This window comes from Megascapheus bottae, chromosome 11, assembly GCF_031878675.1.
Source record: "Megascapheus bottae isolate mThoBot1 chromosome 11, mThoBot2.hap1, whole genome shotgun sequence".
In the NCBI taxonomy this organism is placed as follows: Eukaryota; Metazoa; Chordata; class Mammalia; order Rodentia; family Geomyidae; genus Megascapheus; species Megascapheus bottae.
In genome coordinates this window covers 48,025,020-48,042,047 of record NC_143519.1, presented here as the reverse complement: position 1 = coordinate 48,042,047, position 17,028 = coordinate 48,025,020, and the positions used below count along the sequence as shown (strand labels likewise).

Below are 17,028 nucleotides of genomic sequence, written 5' to 3'. Positions count from 1 at the left end.
CCCATCTGGGGGAATCCACAGTCTATCTGTTACTGGTCACCTGGATCGAGAGTTCAGTCCTCATGGGTTTCACTCCCTAGACAAGAACTGATTTTCCTCTACTGTGTGTTCTGGATATTTGATTACTCCTGGCCATTTTCCAAGCTGTGATTTGGATGCCAAAGAGACAGCTGGGTGGCAGTGTCTAGATCAATAAAAATCTGTCAACAATATGGGACATCATTTTTAAAAACATAGTCAGCAGTGATTCATGGATTAATATATTCAATTTATTCAGACAATATTTGATGGCATCTACATGCAATGGGTCAGGCATTATCTGTGATTCTGCCAAGAAATTATAGCACATTTCAGACCACATTATATAGTGTGTGTTAAGCACAGTACTAGAATATGAAAGATCCTAATCTAATCTACATGGAATGTGTGTGTGTGTGTGTGTGTGTGTGTGTGTGTGTAGGGGAATACTTGATAAATCAAGGACTCTTAAGAGTATGCACAGCATATTCTTTCTTTCTTTCTTTCCTTCCTTCCTTCCTTCCTTCCTTCCTTCCTTCCTTCCTTCCTTCCTTCCTTCCTTCTTTCTCTCCATTGCTGGTGCTGGAACGCAGAGCCTAAGTGCTGTCCCTGAGCTTTTTCTCAAGACTAGCATTCTATCACTTGACCCACACCTTTTTTTTCTTTTTTTGTTTGAGGGTGGGGGATGATGGCTAATTGACAATAAGAACCTCATGGACTTTTCTACCAGAGGCTGGCTTCAAACCACAATCCTCATATCTCAGCTTCCTGAGTAACTAAGATTATAGATGTGAGCCACCAGCACCTGACTTTAGTACATTCTTTATTATGATTTAGGTGGAAGAAAATGAACTTTGTATTATAGCTACAAAGAACTGAGCCATCAATCTGAAAATTGTCTGTGCATTTTATTTTAAGAAAACATGTATCTGGCCATAAAACACCTTCCGAGAGCAAAGTAAGTCATGAAACATATAGCATGAATCTGAGTGGTAAATCAGGGGGTTGCTGATGTGTCAAGAGGGAGGGAGCTGATACGAAATTGTCTTCTTCCTGGAAAAGCAAGATTAAGGCAAGCTGTGAAGCCCAGCTGGCTGTTGGATTTACAGCTATCTAAAGAGAAGAGAAGCAGGATCCTTTAAAGGCTGAGTAAGGACGATTCCTGGATGCTGATCAGCTGAGTGTGGTGAGCCCACGCTCTGGCAGGAGCTAGGGGATGAGAAGCAGAGGAGAGATGGTGGTGGTGATGGTCTTTATGTAGTTTTCAAAGTCACTGCCGAAAAAGAGGTTGAGGTAATAGTTGAGGATACCAGCCAGGGACATGAGAAGCAGGAACAGGATGATACGCTTCCCAAATATGTAGCCAGGCGTGCTGTAAAAAACAAGACAGGTAATTGTAGGCCCAATTGACATGTCTCATTGTCAGACCCACGGGAGCTTCAGCAACAGCTCCTTTTACTCAACTACGCTCCAAGTCGCCCTCTTGCTCTAGCTGTAGGGCCGAAGCAGCTTTTCTATTCTTAGTCACTGAATATATTTCAAAGCCAAGGTCAAAGAGACTGGACCTCAAAGCCCATTAGTATTCAGGTTGGATGGTGATCATTCCTCTGCACCCTTAGTCCTGCTGATTGTCAAGCAATTGGCCTGAGGTTTAGAAATGTCACCAGCTCATTAAGACCCTTTCTAAGCCAGGTGCCACTAGCTCACATCTATAATCCTAGCTATTCAGGAGTCTGATATCAGAAGATCAAGGTTTGATGCCAGCCTAGGCAAGAGAGACCATAAGACTCCTATCTCCAATGAACCACCAAAAAGGCAGAAGTAGAGGTGTGGTTCAAGTAGTAGAGTGCCAGTCTTGAGCAAAAAAACCCAAGAAAGATGGTGAAGCTTCTTGGAGTTCAAGCCCTACTACTGGCATGCATGCGCACATGTGCACGTGAATGAGAGTGCATGAACACACACTCTCATGCACACACACAAATGCTCTCCACATTGGGCCCTCTCCTGAATGCTGGCCTGTGGTTGTTAGAGGAAGAGTTGAAGTGACCCAGAAATGCCAGTAGAATCTGAAAGGCGTTTCAGTCTCTGGAGAGCCAATCTACACACCTATGGTTTCCTGGAAATAACTCATTAACATTAATGACAGCCAAGCACCCAGTGATGGAGACAGTGGAGGGAGAGGGACTTTTTTTTTTTTTTTGCCAGTCCTGGGCTTGGGCTCAGGGCCTGAGCACTGTCCTTGGACTTTCTCAAGGCTAGAGCTCTACCACTTGAGTCTCAGCACCACTTCTGGCTTTTTTTCTATGTATGTGGTACCGAGGAATTGAACCCAGGTGTTCGTGCATGCTAGGCAAGCACTCTACCACTAGGCCAAACTCCCAGCCCTGATACCCAGTTCTTTTAGGTCTTGAACCACAGCTTTTTGGTGGTTAATTGGAGATCAGAATCTCCAATTAATAGATTTTCCTGCCCAATCTGATTTAGAACCTCAATCCTCAGATCTCAGATGCCTAAGTAGTTGGGATTACAGGCATGAGCTGAGCCACTGGTCATTTTCTCTGCAGAATTGGCTGCTGTGGCTGGGCTGCAGGGACAGAGCTAATGAGCCTGGGAAGTCCAGGAAAGGCTGCTAAAGAGTCCTAACAAAGACTTGCCAAGGGTGTCCATGGCAACCAGGATGGCTGACTGAGAACAGCCAGCTCAGCTAAACAGGTGATTTCTTGCCATCTTCCAAACATAGGGAAGAGCCCTCTGAGGTGTAAAACTGGGAATGCACTGATTTCAAACTGGAGATTTAATCTCTTTCATAGGTATCCCAAAGGTTCAGCCTGGAACTCACAATGTTCCTGCAGCAGGAATTGAAAAGTTGCCTCCTCCATACACAACGACCAGCAACAGCATCTACCAGGAGCTGATCAGAAAGCAAATATCTCAGGTCTTTCTCAGCCTAGGAATTTGGCTCTGCAGGACCTATTGGGTTTTTTTTCCTTTTCTTTTCTTTTTAATAGTACCAGGTTTTAAACCCATCACTTCATTGCTTCATGCTTGCTAGGTAAAGTGTTTTTACCATTTAAGCTGAACACTGAAGCCTTTATGCATCTCTTACTTTTCAAACAGGACCATATGTCTGTCCTTAGGATGGCCTGGACCACCATCCTCCTATTTATGCTTCCCACATGCCTAGGATGACAGGTATACATGTGCACACCCAGCTTTTAATTAGTTGAGATGGGGGAGAGGGTACACTAACATTTTAGGTTGGCCTAGGAAGCAATAATCCCCATTATCCCCTCCTTGGTAGCTAGGATTACAGGTGTGAGCCCTCTGTCCAGTCAGGCTCTGCATTGTAATTATTTTCTGTGTAATTCACACACATATGGAAGTCTGAAGAGTATGGCTAGCTAACTTAGAGTTTAAATAAAGAATCTTAGCTCATCTGTGGAATTCTGGGTCCCCAACCAGTGGTGCTATTGAGAAGCGATTGCATAATGAGGATGTTATTAAAGGTTCACTGATAAATGAACCTTTCATAGCTGACGGCTTTATTAGGAAGGAGGCAGGACCCAGTCATTAGAAGTAAGTTTTGAGGCATGCCTTTGAAGGAAATATTTTGATCCCCCATCTTCCTTTCTCCTCTCCCCTGCTCTCCTCTCTTCTTTCTTCTTCGTCGTCCTCCTCCTCCTTGTCTTCTTTCCGCTCCTCCCTCTCCTTCTTCTTCAATAGCGTTCCTTCTTGACACCAAGAAGTAAGCCTTCTCTACTAAACGCTTCTGTTACGATATTCTATGATATTCTGCCTCACTCCAGTCCCAGAGAAATGGAGCCAGCAGAACATGGACTGAAATCTCTAAAACTATGAGCCGATAAGCCAAAATAAACCTCTCCTCTATTTAATTTAATTTATTTAATTTGTTTTCTCAGGCTCTTTGTCACAGCAATGGAAAGCTACATACTAATGCCAGAGTGTTCTTTTCTTTGCAGTTGCCTGCATGTGTGTGTGTGTGTGTGTGTGTGTGTGTGTGTGTGTGTGTGTGTGCATTCATTTAGTGAGGAATTCTGTCCCCTGTTGGAGAAAAACATTAGTCCCAAATGAAAACAGGACCCAAACTCCTATGTGGAAGTCCTAGCCCCTACTGCCTCAGAATACTCTAGTAAGTGGCCAGGTCTTTCTTTAACGTATTGTTCATTTATTTTTAATTGAAAAGCAATCATGGTGTATATTTGATGAGATGCAACATGGTCAGGGTTTTTGTTTTTGTTTTGTGCTGGTATTAGGGCTTGAACTCAGGCCCTTACACTCTCACTTCTTCTGGTTGTAGTTGTTTTCTCTCAAGGCTAACACACTACCATTTGAGCCACACCTATATTTTTGACTTTTTGCTAATTCTTTGGAGATGAGCTATGGACTTTCCTTCATGGACTGGCTTCAAACTGAGATCCTCAGACCTCAGCCTCCTGAGTGGCTAAGATTACAGGTGTAAGACTCTGGTGCCTAGCACCACGTCCTATTTTGGTCTAGCTTTATTTTATAGAAGGATTCATTCAAACCAGTGAACACAATCATCACTACACTAGCTGACCATTTCCAGTGGGGGAGAGGATAAAAGTTTCTTCTTAAGCAACAGTTGGTCACTGTGATCACTGCCCACTGCCACAGCAGACAAACATTCCATCCATCTAACAGAATCATTGGCCAGCAGCTCCCTGGCCACGCCCTCCAGGGGACTGGATCCTCGCAGGAGCAAGGCAGGCCAAGGGAAGTTTATAAGGAGCTGAGAACTACACTGACTGTTTCCTATAAGGAGAGATACTAAAGACACGCACAAGTCCAGAAGGACACAGACAAGACAGTGTGAACACATGAGAGGATAGCTGTCTTTAAGATTAAGAAATTTCTCTCATCAAGGACCCTCTGGATAGTTACAACATCATTCTTGGGCCATACAAAATCATCAGTGCAGGCCAATCAATGGCTGCAGGTAGCCATAAGAAACGTTACATGTCTGTCCCTCATCTACTAAATGATTTTGAAGGTCTTATTGGACCTATAAGCCAGGCATTTTCCACACCCACATTAGAGCAACTGAACCTGCTGACACACCTTGATCTTGGACTTTCAGCCTCTTGGATATAGAGATAATAAATTTCCACTATTTGAGTTGCTCAGGGTGTTTTGCTATGTATCCCTGGAACACTAAACAGTCATCAGCTAGGGCTGGTAAAGAAAGGGAAACAAAAGCTGGGTGCTGGTGGCTCATGCCTGTAATCCCAGCTACTCAAGGAGGCTGAGATCTGAAGACTGTGGTTTAAGCCAGCCCAAGCACCAAAGTCCATGAGACTCTTATCTCCAATTAACCAACAGAAACCCAGAAGTGGTGCTGTGGCTCAAAGTGGTAGAGCACTAGCCTTGAGTTGAAGAACTCAGGGACAGTGCCTAGGCCCAGAGTTCAAACCCCATGACCACCACCACCACCAACAATAACAACAAAAGAAAGAAAAAGGAAGAAAGAAAGAAAGGAAGAAAGAAAGAAAGAAAGAAAGAAAGAAAGAAAGAAAGAAAGAAAGGAAGGAAGGAAAGAAAGAAAGAAAGTGAGAGAGAGAAGAAAGTGAGAGAGAGAAGAAAGAAAGAAAGAAAGAAAGAAAGAAAGAAAGAAAGAAAGAAGGAAGGAAGGAAGGAAGGAAGGAAGGAAGGAAAGAAAGAAAGAAAGAAAGAAAGAAAGAAAGAAAGAAAGTGAGAGAGAGAAGTGAGAGCCAGGAGTGTGGCCTAGTGGTAGAGTGCTCATCTAGTATGCATGAAATTCTGGGTTTGATTCCTTGGTACCACATATGTGAAAAAAGCTGGAAGTGGTGCTGTGGCTCAAGAGGTAGAGCTCTACCCTTGAGAAAGTCCAAGGAAAATGCCCAGTCCCTGAGTTCAAGCCCTAGGACTGGCAAAAAAAAAAGGGAAATGAAAAGCAACCAAGTATAAAGCCATATTTAACCAGAGAATAGAGGGCTCAGGAGAGTGGAATTGTGAAAAGTCAAGTGATATGGCGTCTCAAATCTATCACATGAATGCGGCACTGCAGGCTTCCTCCAGAACAAGAAAATGATTTGCAAATGCCTTGAACTCAAGGTGAAACTGCAGTGGAAATTGGCAATATGCCTCCTGAAGAAATGTTGATACCCTTGAATTGAAGGAACATTCAGAGTAGTTAAGGCCACAGGAGCAATGGGATGTTGTAATCCTTTTTGGTCCAGACATAGCATGGCTAGAAACGTGGTCATGCACTCTGTGTCACTAAGCATGAATACAGACCCAACTTGAACTCCGTTAGTCTCTTGAAATTAGAGATGCAATCTCTATCTTTCCTCTAGTATCTGTCATATCTACTGATGACAGATGCTCAGAACTCTGCATTACCTAGATTTGATGGCCATGCCTAAGGGGAGGGCATGGCGTCTGCAAAGAAAGATTCCTACCTTAGGCTTAGGCAAAGCCACCAGGGACAGATAGGAGGCAAAGGACCTCACCAGCATCAACTCCCTCCCCTAGTCTTTTGTGGAGGAGAGAGCAGTACTCGAGGCTGAACTCAGTGCCACAGTCTATCTGCACTACTGCTGAGCAATACCCCCATCCCTGGTTATTTCTGACATAGAGTCTCACATGTTACCTAGGCAGGAACCTGAACCTCGAGCCTCCTATTTTTCCTTACTGCCATAGCTGGAATGAGAGGTACACATGACCCTCCCCAACTTCTTCCATTGATTTGGAGACCTGTGGATCTCTCTACCAAGGCTAATCTGGAACTTTAATCCTCCCGGTCTCAGCTTTCCTCATAGCTTAGAGTGCCATACCCCTGTGCCCAGCTGTGGGTTGAGAAGGGGTCTTGGGAGCTTCTTTGTTCAGGTTGATCTCAAACCACAGTCTTCCTGATTTGAGCCTCTACAGTAGCTCAGATTATAGATGTGAGCTACTGGAAAATTACATTGCACACATGTGCACGTGCACCCACATGTGTGAGCGAGCATGTGTGTGCACTGCTACTGGGGCTTGATCTCAGGGCCTAGTGCTATCCCTGAGCTTTTTTCACTCAATGCTGGCACTCTGCAATCTGTGGGATACCTCTGCTTCTGGCTTTTTGCTAGCTAATTGGAGATAAGTCTCATGGACTTTTCATTCTGGGCTAGCTTCAAGTGTCGATCCTCAGACCTCAACTTCCGAATAGCTAGGATTACAGGCCTGAGCCACTGGCACCTGGCTGGGAGATCTTCTTATTTCATTGCTGGACCCACCCCTGCCATGAAGCAACAGGTTATCATTACCTGGGAAAAGGTAGGTGTTTTCTACCCAGGGTACAAGAGAGTAATTCCTATTATTTAGGACAGTGTTGAGGAGGGGAGAATAAATAGAAAAAGCATGATGGTGGAGGGGAAAGAATCAACATAAGGACAGCTGGGAGTTTGGCCTAATGGTAGAGTGCTTGCCTAGCATGCACAAACACCTAGGTTCGATTGCTTGGTACCACATACATAGAAAAAAGCTGGAAGTGGGCTATGGTTCAAGTGGTAGAGCTCTAGCCTTGAGAAAAACCAAGGACAGTGCTCAGGCCCTGAGTTCAAGGACCAGGACTGGCAAAAAAAAAAAAAAAGAGTAGCTGACTCTTCTCTAGGGTGTGGTGACCAAGGCCTGGCCTCACCGCTGTGTCTGACCTTGTCCACCTTCCTTTCAGGGATCCCAGGAAGATCTGTGTACTCAAGACAACACAATGTGTATGTCATTTCACACAAGGGAGCCCAGACATAAAAAGTCATTCCAGTACGGACTCTGCATGGTAGAAGAAGCTGGTGTGGAATTGCAAGGAACGTGCAGCACAGTGTCACAGAACCCACTGGGATTTGGTGTTCTGGTTTTTTATTTTGTGTTCAGTACTGGGACTAAACTCAGAGCCTTGCATTCAAGTACTCGTCATTTGGGCCATGCCTTTAGCTCTTTTTTGTGTGCCAGTCCTGGGCTTGAACTTAGGACCTTGAGCTTTTATTGCTCAATGTTAGTGCTCTACCACTTGAGTCACAGCTCCCCTTCTGGCTTTTTTTCAGTGTTTAGTTGGAAATAAAAGTATCATGGACTTTGCTGACCAGGCTGGCTTCAAACCACCATCCTCAGATCTCAGCCTCCGAAGTAGCTAAGATTACAGGCATGAGCCACTGATGCCCAGTTCTTTTTTTTTTTTTTGCCAGTCCTGGGCTTGAGCTCAGGGCCTGAGCACTGTCCTTAGACTTTCTCAAGGCTAGAGCTCTACCACTTGAGCCTCAGCACCACTTCTGACTTTTTTCTATGTATGTGGTACCAAGGAATTGAACCCAGGTCTTCGTGCATGCTAGGCAAGCACTCTACCACTAGGCTAAACTCCCAGCCCTGATGCCCAGTTCTTTTAGGTCTTTTTTTTTTTTTGTAGGAAGGTGGGGCTACTGTGTCTCCTGCTTTTCCCAGGCTGATCTCAGACTGTGATCCTCTTACTGCAGCTTTCCCAGATGCTGGGATCTGAGATATGTGTCTATAGCCATGGAGACATTTTTTAGTGGAAACATAAAAACTAGTAAAAGCCCTAGCTGTATTTTCAGAGCACTCCAAGTTCAGAATAATGAGGACAAGAAAGCCTCTCTCTTAGGCCAGGAGCAGAACTAGTATGCTCCCCTGGTATGCACAAAGCCCTGGGTTCGATTCCTCAGTACCACATATACAGGGGTGCTATGGCTCAAGTGACAGAGAACTAGCCTTGAGAAAAAAAAGTGTCCAAGGACAGTATCCAGACCCTGAGTTCAAGGCTCAGGACTGGACTGGCAAAAAAGAAAGGGAGGAGGGAAGGCAGGGAGGAAGGAAGGAAGGAAGGAAGGAAGGAAGGAAGGAAGGAAGGAAGGAAGGAAGGAAGGAAGGAAGGAAGGGAAGGAAGAGAAAGAAAAGAAAAGAAAGCTCTCACTCCATAGACAAGACAATCCTCTTCTCGCAGAATACTGTTTTGAATCGACGCTCCTCCAGGTGGGAGAGCATGAACTATGCCAAGTTCTGCCACAGTGCCCAGACCCACCTCTGAGTTCTCTCTCCCAGATAGCCGACAAAGTACTTCTGTCTCACCAACAAGTACATCAGTCCAGCGAAGGCAGCAGGAACTAAGGTGAGAAATTAAAACATCGGGATTAGATGCAGCCACCTAAACACGTTCTGTGCGCCCAGTGACAATAAAGACTTGAAGCAATCAATGTTATATAAGATCCAGCAGAGCCACAGAGGCTAATGGCAGAGGCTCACCTGTACTTCAGATAAAAGCCAGGGGACTGGTAGAAAATGGAGAACTTGTATAACAGATATGTGACCCTTGATGAGTCCTGCAGCATGATGTAGAAAATGTTGTTTATCAGTCATGTCCTGTGAATCCTTTCAACAAAACCAGTTTCAACATGTTTATCTCTAGATATAGTCGTATAAGTAAGTCATAGTAAGTATGGGACAGAACTTGAACTTGAGCCCAGCTCTGAGTCTGGTTGTCATAGCCTGAAGCCCTAGGGCTCCTCACAGCAGAACAATGGTTCCATGGACATATGGAGAAGATCTCTTTTTTCTTCATATATTTTTATTATAATTAACAGAAGGGTTACATTATATTCACCACATAGAAGTTGCATTACTTCACATACATTGATACCCTTTCTCATGTCTTGGTCCCCATTTCCCTCCCCCCACCCCCACCCCTCATCTTGTTTTCCTCCCTTCCCTATCCGATTTCAAATAACCAAATACGCAGATATCAGATAACAAGGTGAAATACTGTAACAATATGAGATAACCAAGGGACAGCAAAAGAGATGAGAGATAACATAGTACGTTAAGGACAATAATCACTCATTATATGGTTTTTGTTTTTATATTCTAGAGGTCTTTTCATTTAACATCAAGCTATGTGGCCTTATCTGAGTTTGTTCTATTGTAAATCTCTGCTAGGAGAGCCCAGGGTTTCTACTGATTATGACAAATGAGGGAAACCATTGAGCCTATGTTCCTTTGAGCCTGATTTATTTCACTTAATATGATTTTTTCTAAGTCTTTCCATTTCCTTACAAATGAGGCAATGTCATTCTTTCTGACAGCAGCATAAAATTCCATTGTGTATAAATACCACATCTTGTTGATCCACTCATCAATTGAGGGACATCTGGGTTGGTTCCATATCTTTGCTATAGTAAATAGTGCTGCAATGAACATTGTTGTGCTAGTGGATTTACTATGTCCTTGTTTCTGGACGTTTGGGTAAATGCCAAGTGGTGGAATTGCTGGGTCATAGGGGAGCTCTATGTTTAGTCTTTTGAGGAACTGCCATACTACTTTCCATAGTGGTTGAACGAGTTTGCACTCCCACCAACAGTGTAGTAGTGATCTCTCCTGGCCACATCCCCACCAGCATCTGTTGTTATTAGATTTCTTGATCCTGGCCATTCTAACTGGAGTGAGGTGGTGCACAAATGGCACCCCAAAAGCCCCACGAGGTCCTGAACTTGGAATTGGGAGTCCTTGTTCCACTGGGACAAATGAAGAACCAGTTCTGGCACTAAACTCACTCTGTGAATGGACAAAAGCTGATTATAGCTTCCAGGTAACAGCGAGTGGGAAAGTGGGACAGGCTGGTAGAAATAAAAGCACTTCAAAAATTTCTCAGCATTGTTCAGACATCAAATCAACTGTCATCAGTGAGTACTTTCCATCCACCTCCTGCTAAAGAGCATGTTCCTGTCACCATTGGACAGAGGAAATTCAGGCTCAGACCATAAGGACAAAAAGCCCGTAAGGACAGCTGTTACTGTCCGACTCGATGAATGCACACCTGGCCGGCCCATCAAGGCTTTCAAAAGAGAAAAAAAGTTTTCACTAATGCTTGTGGTGTATGCCTGTACTGCTAGATATGCAGGAGACTGAGCTCTGAGGATCATGATTTGAAGCCAGCCCAAGCAGGAGTCTTTGAGATTTTTATCTCTATTTATCCATTTTTTAAAGAAGTCATTGACAAAACAGTGGCTTGAGTGGTAAAATACCAGCCTTAAGCGAAAAAAGTTAGAAGGTAATGCCCAAACTGTGAGTTCAAGCCCCAGTGATAGACAGACAGACAGACAGACAGATAGAATACACATATGCATATGTGTGTTTCATGCATCATATATATGTATCATATGTGATATATATACATTTCATATATATGATTCATATCCTTTCCATATATATATATATGCATGTGTGTATATATATATATATATATATGAAAAGATCAGACAAGAAATCCCAGAATTGGTATCTGAAATCACATCCTTCTGATTTTAAAACTTCATCGTCAGCTCCAGCATAATCAATATGTATATTACAGAGCTTCTGTTGTTATACTGAGCCAGACAAAATTCCATCTTTGTGCATCATACATAGTTTAACCTGGGCTCAAACCGGTATCTGCCAGGAACATGTCAGGGGCTTCCTGCCATCAGCTCCCTTACTGTCACAAGATCACAACCAGGTAGAATTTCATGATAAGAAAACTGAAAAGCAGAGCTTTAGCTGGGGTCACCAGCAATGAATGTCCTGGAATTGCCTCTAACTTGTTACTTCCAAGTCTCACCCTTTCCATAACTCCCTCAGACTTCCATAACACTATCATTACACAAATAAAGAGGAGAAATGGTGCAATGGTGAGGTTTGTCTTATGAGATTGTCACAATCCATGAGCTTTCTTTTCCTTCCTTCCTTCCTTCCTTTCTTTCTTTCTTTCTTTCCTTCCTTCCTTCCTTCCTTCCTTCCTTCCTTCCTTCCTTCCTCTCTCTCTCTCTCTCTCTCTCTCTCTCTCTCTCTCTCTCTCTCTCTCTCTCTCTCTCTCTCTCTCTCTCTTTCTTTCTTTCAGTTGATTGTGGGGCTTAAACTCTGGGCCTAGCCACTGTCCCTGAACTCTTGCTCAAGGTGAGTGCTGTATCACTTGAGCCACAGCACCACTTCTGGTTTTCTGGAGGTTAATTGGAGATAAGAGTCTCACAGACACCTGGCTCCATGAGTTTTCTTGGATAAAGGCTTCCCTGGGTTTTCCCATCTACAAAGTTCTGTTCTAACTTATCGATCCATTTCCCTTTGGATGGGAACTCAGCTGAGCATGAGCAAACAGATGCCCAGTATAAAAAGGGCACAGGCCACTGCTTTCCATGGGGTGTGGAAGAAGTGCCCTGCAGTAACTTGAACCACCTGGATCACCAGCTAGGAACAAACTAAGACCTTAACATTCTAAAGTTTAAGCACATCACTTGTCTCTTTGGGCCTTGGGTTCCTGTTCAGTAAAGTAAGGACTTTAGGCTGGAATGATCTCTGAGGATCCTTCCAGTTAAAATATTCTACAATCTAGTTGGGCAATGAAGATAAACTAAGACCCTATCTCAAAAATAACCAGAGCAGGGGCCAGGAGTTTGGCCTAGTGGTAGAGTGCTTGCCTAGCATGCACAAAAACCAGGGTTTGATTCCTCGGTGCCACATACATAGAAAAAAGCTGGAAGTGGTGCTGAGGCTCAACTGGTAGAGCTCTAGTTTGTCCAAGGACAGTGCTCAGGCCCTGAGCTCAAGCCTAGGACTGACAAAAAAAATGACCAGAGCAAAGAAAAATGGGGAGAGAGAGCTGGAGACCTGGAGATCAAGTAGTAATATAAAGCCCTAAAATCAAACCTCTTGTACCACAAAAATAAGTGGATAAATAATAATCTATACTCATAACAAATGGCAAAAAAATCAGTCAAGGCTGACTAATATATTTGGGCCAGGCAATGCCAATGTCTGTGTTGACAGGAAATGCCCATTCTGAGGGCTCCGAAATAACTTTAGACATCCATGAACTCATCTAGCTAGAGATACTGTAGACTTGTCTAGCTCATGTGCCATCTAGACATGAAAGGAATCATAGTTCCTAGAAGGAACACAGTTTAATATGAGTTTATCAAGGAATGCTAGAATGATTCTTGCATCACTTAGGATAGAAAATAGAAAATAAATTGTGAGCTACTAGCAGGTCTGCAGGCCCAGAGGAAAGCTATGCAGTACCCTTTGAGTGGTTTCCGCTGGTCACCCTCATCTGCAGCCTTCCCTGGGTCTTGTTCTTTGCTTCAGTGTATCCGTTTATCCACTTTTCTCTGGTCAAACTTGACTAGGAGTGTGTATCTCATGCTGTCTTTTTTAGTCAATATACCAACCCTATACCTGTACATCCAGGTACAGATCTTTAGTACACAGAAAGTTAATGCACATTGAATATGTAATTTTTAAAAAAAACTACAAGAAAATGTTTGTGAAAGCTCTGGAATTTGGGACTGAAAGGTCTGGGTTCTTGTCTTGCCTCTGTGACTTGTTTAAAGTTGAGTCATTTTGAAGAAATGACTTTTTCTCCCCAAACAAAGGATCCTCACAGGTAATCAAGGGGATTGATGTCCGTTCCCTATACTTTTCAGAGTGGGGACAAGATTGAGTAATCCTTCAGCAGATGGCTCATGGCCTCTTCAGATGGGCCCTGCTAGAACTGATCACCAAAGCTGATCTGTTCACACCAAGCCACCACCAGACAGATGTTAGTTAGGGTCAAACCTGTTTGATGCTAAATCTCCAAAAACGGCCAGTAACTATGATTCTCATTTCTGTCTGATTTGTGTGTGCTTGTACTGGGGCTTGAACTCAGGGCCTGCACACTGTCCTTTAGCTTACTCTGCTTAGGGCTGGCACTGTACCAATTGAGCCACATCTCCTCTTCCTCTTCTTTTATTTTTATGTTTAATTGAAGATAAGAATCTCATGGACTTTCTTTCCTGGAATGGCTTTGATCTGCGGATTCGCGGAGCTCAACCTCCTGAGTAGCTAGGATTACAGGCTTAGCCACCACCAGCCCCTTGCTCCATTTAATTTTAAATCAACACTGGGACTTAATCTATTCTTCAAGGGCCACCACACCAGGAGCTTGTTAGCAGAAGAGCTAAGCAACAGTGAGTCCTAGAATAGATCCTTCAGGCGCTGTCATTTATAATGTCCTTGCATCTGAGCACTCTCGTTTATAATGTCCTTTTATCTGAACTAACACTGCTTAAGGATTCTGAGTCACATTTAGCCTTAAACCACTCCTGTCAGTGCAGCCGCTCTCAGCCAGCCACCAGGGAGCAAGTATTAGCAATGCATTATCACCAGAGGAGTGCAGCCCAGAGCATGCAGGGAACAGCAGGTCCCAGGGCTCTCAGCTCTCCTGGGATTCTCAGATCTGAGCTGGAAGCTAGGCAAAGGCCTTTCAACATAACACTTGCCTTCTGAACCTCTGTGAGATGCACATTCTAGGAAAAAAAAAAATCTGAGTTACCTTGGCTGCAGAGTAGCCCAGCCATCCAAAGCACCACTAGGAAAGTGGGATATGCATCTACACAGTTCTGGCTGTCAACGGGAAAGAAAGAGAACACATGTTATTGTGACATGCTCTGAAAATTACCTGGAGCCCCAAGTTAGTGCCCAGGACTGTACAAGGATCACAGACCCCTTTTATCAATCCAATTACACCTTCCCACTGAGACCCACATAAGCAGCCATGTCAGCAAGATACTGGCAAGAAGCAAATACATGTTAAGGGTCCATTAACTTGGATCCTATGGTGAAACCATCAAAAGCTTGGTTTCCTGATGTATTCACTTTGGCAGGCTTCCCATTCCTGGCTGTATCCACCGGCTTCTTGGAATTGAAAAGTGAGCAATGCAGACAGCAGGGTGTGGTCACAGTCAGGATGTGTGTAACTAGGGGGAAAAAAGAAAGCCTGACTAAGGACTTCGGGCTATCAGACACCAATCAGCAGACCAGGCTAAGAAGGAAAGGCATCTTTTAAGCATGAAAGAAATCAGGATCCATTCACAGAAATGGATGGGCAAAGTTAGCTTGCCAATGGCTTGATTCCTATGTGTCAGCATGAGTGTACATGCTTCACATATAAAGAAAGTCATTCAAGCTTGTTACCTGTAATCTCAGCTACTCAAGAGACTGAGTGGGGGCAGGATTACTCTGTACCAGGCACTGAGCTCTTGTTTTGATGTCTATTGTTGCCTTAAATCCATCCTTCTTCTGTGAGTATACAAGAGTTTCCTCAAGCTTGTGTAACTAGTGCTCACAAACTTAGTGACTTAAAAACAATACAAGTCCCAGAGGTTAGAAGTCTGAAATAGATCTTCCTGGGTAAAATCAAGGTATGTTCCAAGTGCTAGTGGCTCATGCCAATAATCCCAACTACTTGGAGATTAAAAATCTGAGAAGCATAGTTTGCAGTAGCACAGGAAGTAAAGTACTGTGAGACGCTTACGTTCAACTAGCTATCCGAAAGCCAGAAACAAAGGTGTGGCTCACGAGTACCAGCCTTCGGTGAAAAAGCAAAAAACAAAAACAAACAAGCAAGGCCTTGAGTTCAACTCCAGTACTGGCACTAAAATTCAGTCATAAATTAATTAAAATCAATGGCAGGCCTATCTTTATTCATCTGTGTCAGTTCCTGGCCTCTCTAGCCACTACAGATTCCCAGCTTGTCTTGACTTCTGAGTGATTCCAACATCAAAGCAGGGGTGATGCATGGGACCCAGACAATCCAGAGTAATCCTGGTTAATAATCTGCATTCCTCCTTATCGGGGAAATGTAATTTAATTGGAGTGGGGGATGCCCCACGATTAGGATGTGAGAATGAACTGCAAGCCATTGTTCTGCCTACCACAAAATTCTGTTCCTGTTACAGATGACAAACCAGAGCCATTGACTAACTCTCCCAGGGATCCCAGCTAGGTATAGGGAGGTTCTATCACCAAAGCCAGCTCTGAAACTCTGACTATTCTAAATTAACTACTAGGTGGCCTCGTGAGGAGTTTGCAGTCCACATGGAGACAATAAACAGGCATATAGCATGGAAAACAACAAAACAAGACCTGCGTTGCTCTTTAATCATCTGCTCACCAATGATGAAAGCATCTTTTCATTTTTGTTTGTTTGGTTTGTTTTGGGAGGAGTGTGTGAGAGTATGCTTGTACTGGGGTCTTGAATTCAAGTTCTGAGTGCTGTCCCTGAGGTTTTTATGCTCATGGCTGGCACTTTACTAATTGAGTCACACCTGACCTCTGGCTTTTGGTGGTAAATTGAAGATAAGCATCTCACAGACTTTTCTGCCTGGGCTGTCTTCAAACCCCCAGCCTTAGATCTCAGAACTTGAGTAGCTAGGATTACAGATGTGAGCCAAGAGTGCCTGGCAAACTAATTCTTTGGATTTAATTTTTTTGCCAGTCCTGGGGCTTGAATTTGGGGCCTGGGCACTGTCCTTAAACACATTTGCTCAAGGACAGCACTCTGCAACTTTAACACAGCACTACTTTTGGCCTTTTCTATGTATGTGGTACCAAGGAATCGAACTCAAGGCTTCATGCATGCTAGGCAAGCACTCCCACTAGGCCACACTACCAACCCCTGGACTTAATTTTTCTTTACTTTTTTTTTGCCAGTCCTGGGGCTTGAACTCAGGGCCTGGGCATTGTCCTTGGACACTTTTTGCTCAAGGCTAGCACTCTGCCACTTGAGCGACAGCTCCACTTACAGATTTTTCTGTGTATGTGGTTCCAGAGAATCAAACCTAGGGCTTTATGCATGCTAGGCAAGCACTCTACCACTAGGCCATGCTCCTGGCCCTGGACTTAATTTACTAACCTACAAAATTAAGAGACTGGAAACAATTCTAAGACCCACTAAGAGCTAGAAATCAAAGTATAAAGCAAGGAGTCTCAGGATGTTGAAAGGAAAATCCTCATCCAACCACTTAAAGATAATAAAAATAAAATAAACAAGCAACATAATTAATCCATTAATCAATAAAGCATGGGTTCTCATGGATGGTCTAGGATATACCACTGGAGAACCTATTAGAAATGCAAATGCTTGGGGCCAAGAGTTTGGCCTAGTGGTAGAGTGCTTGC

The 17,028-nt window shown here is 43.8% G+C and overlaps 1 protein-coding gene across 3 annotated transcripts in view; it reads right to left on the bottom strand.

Annotated features, from left to right (window-relative positions):
- Window positions 1-437: 437 nt before the first annotated feature.
- The window catches only part of Alox5ap (arachidonate 5-lipoxygenase activating protein), a 68,686-nt gene continuing 52,095 nt past the window's right edge, over window positions 438-17,028 (bottom strand). For all 3 annotated transcript variants that reach the window (XM_090342219.1, XM_090342218.1, XM_090342220.1), the window contains exons 4-6: window positions 14,402-14,472; window positions 9,086-9,167; window positions 438-1,390 (exon numbers count right to left, since the gene is read on the bottom strand). In XM_090342219.1, the coding sequence (XP_090198345.1) occupies window positions 1,228-1,390; window positions 9,086-9,167; window positions 14,402-14,472 (316 nt within the window). In that variant the 3' untranslated portion in view covers window positions 438-1,227. The remainder of the gene's footprint in view (window positions 1,391-9,085; window positions 9,168-14,401; window positions 14,473-17,028) is intronic.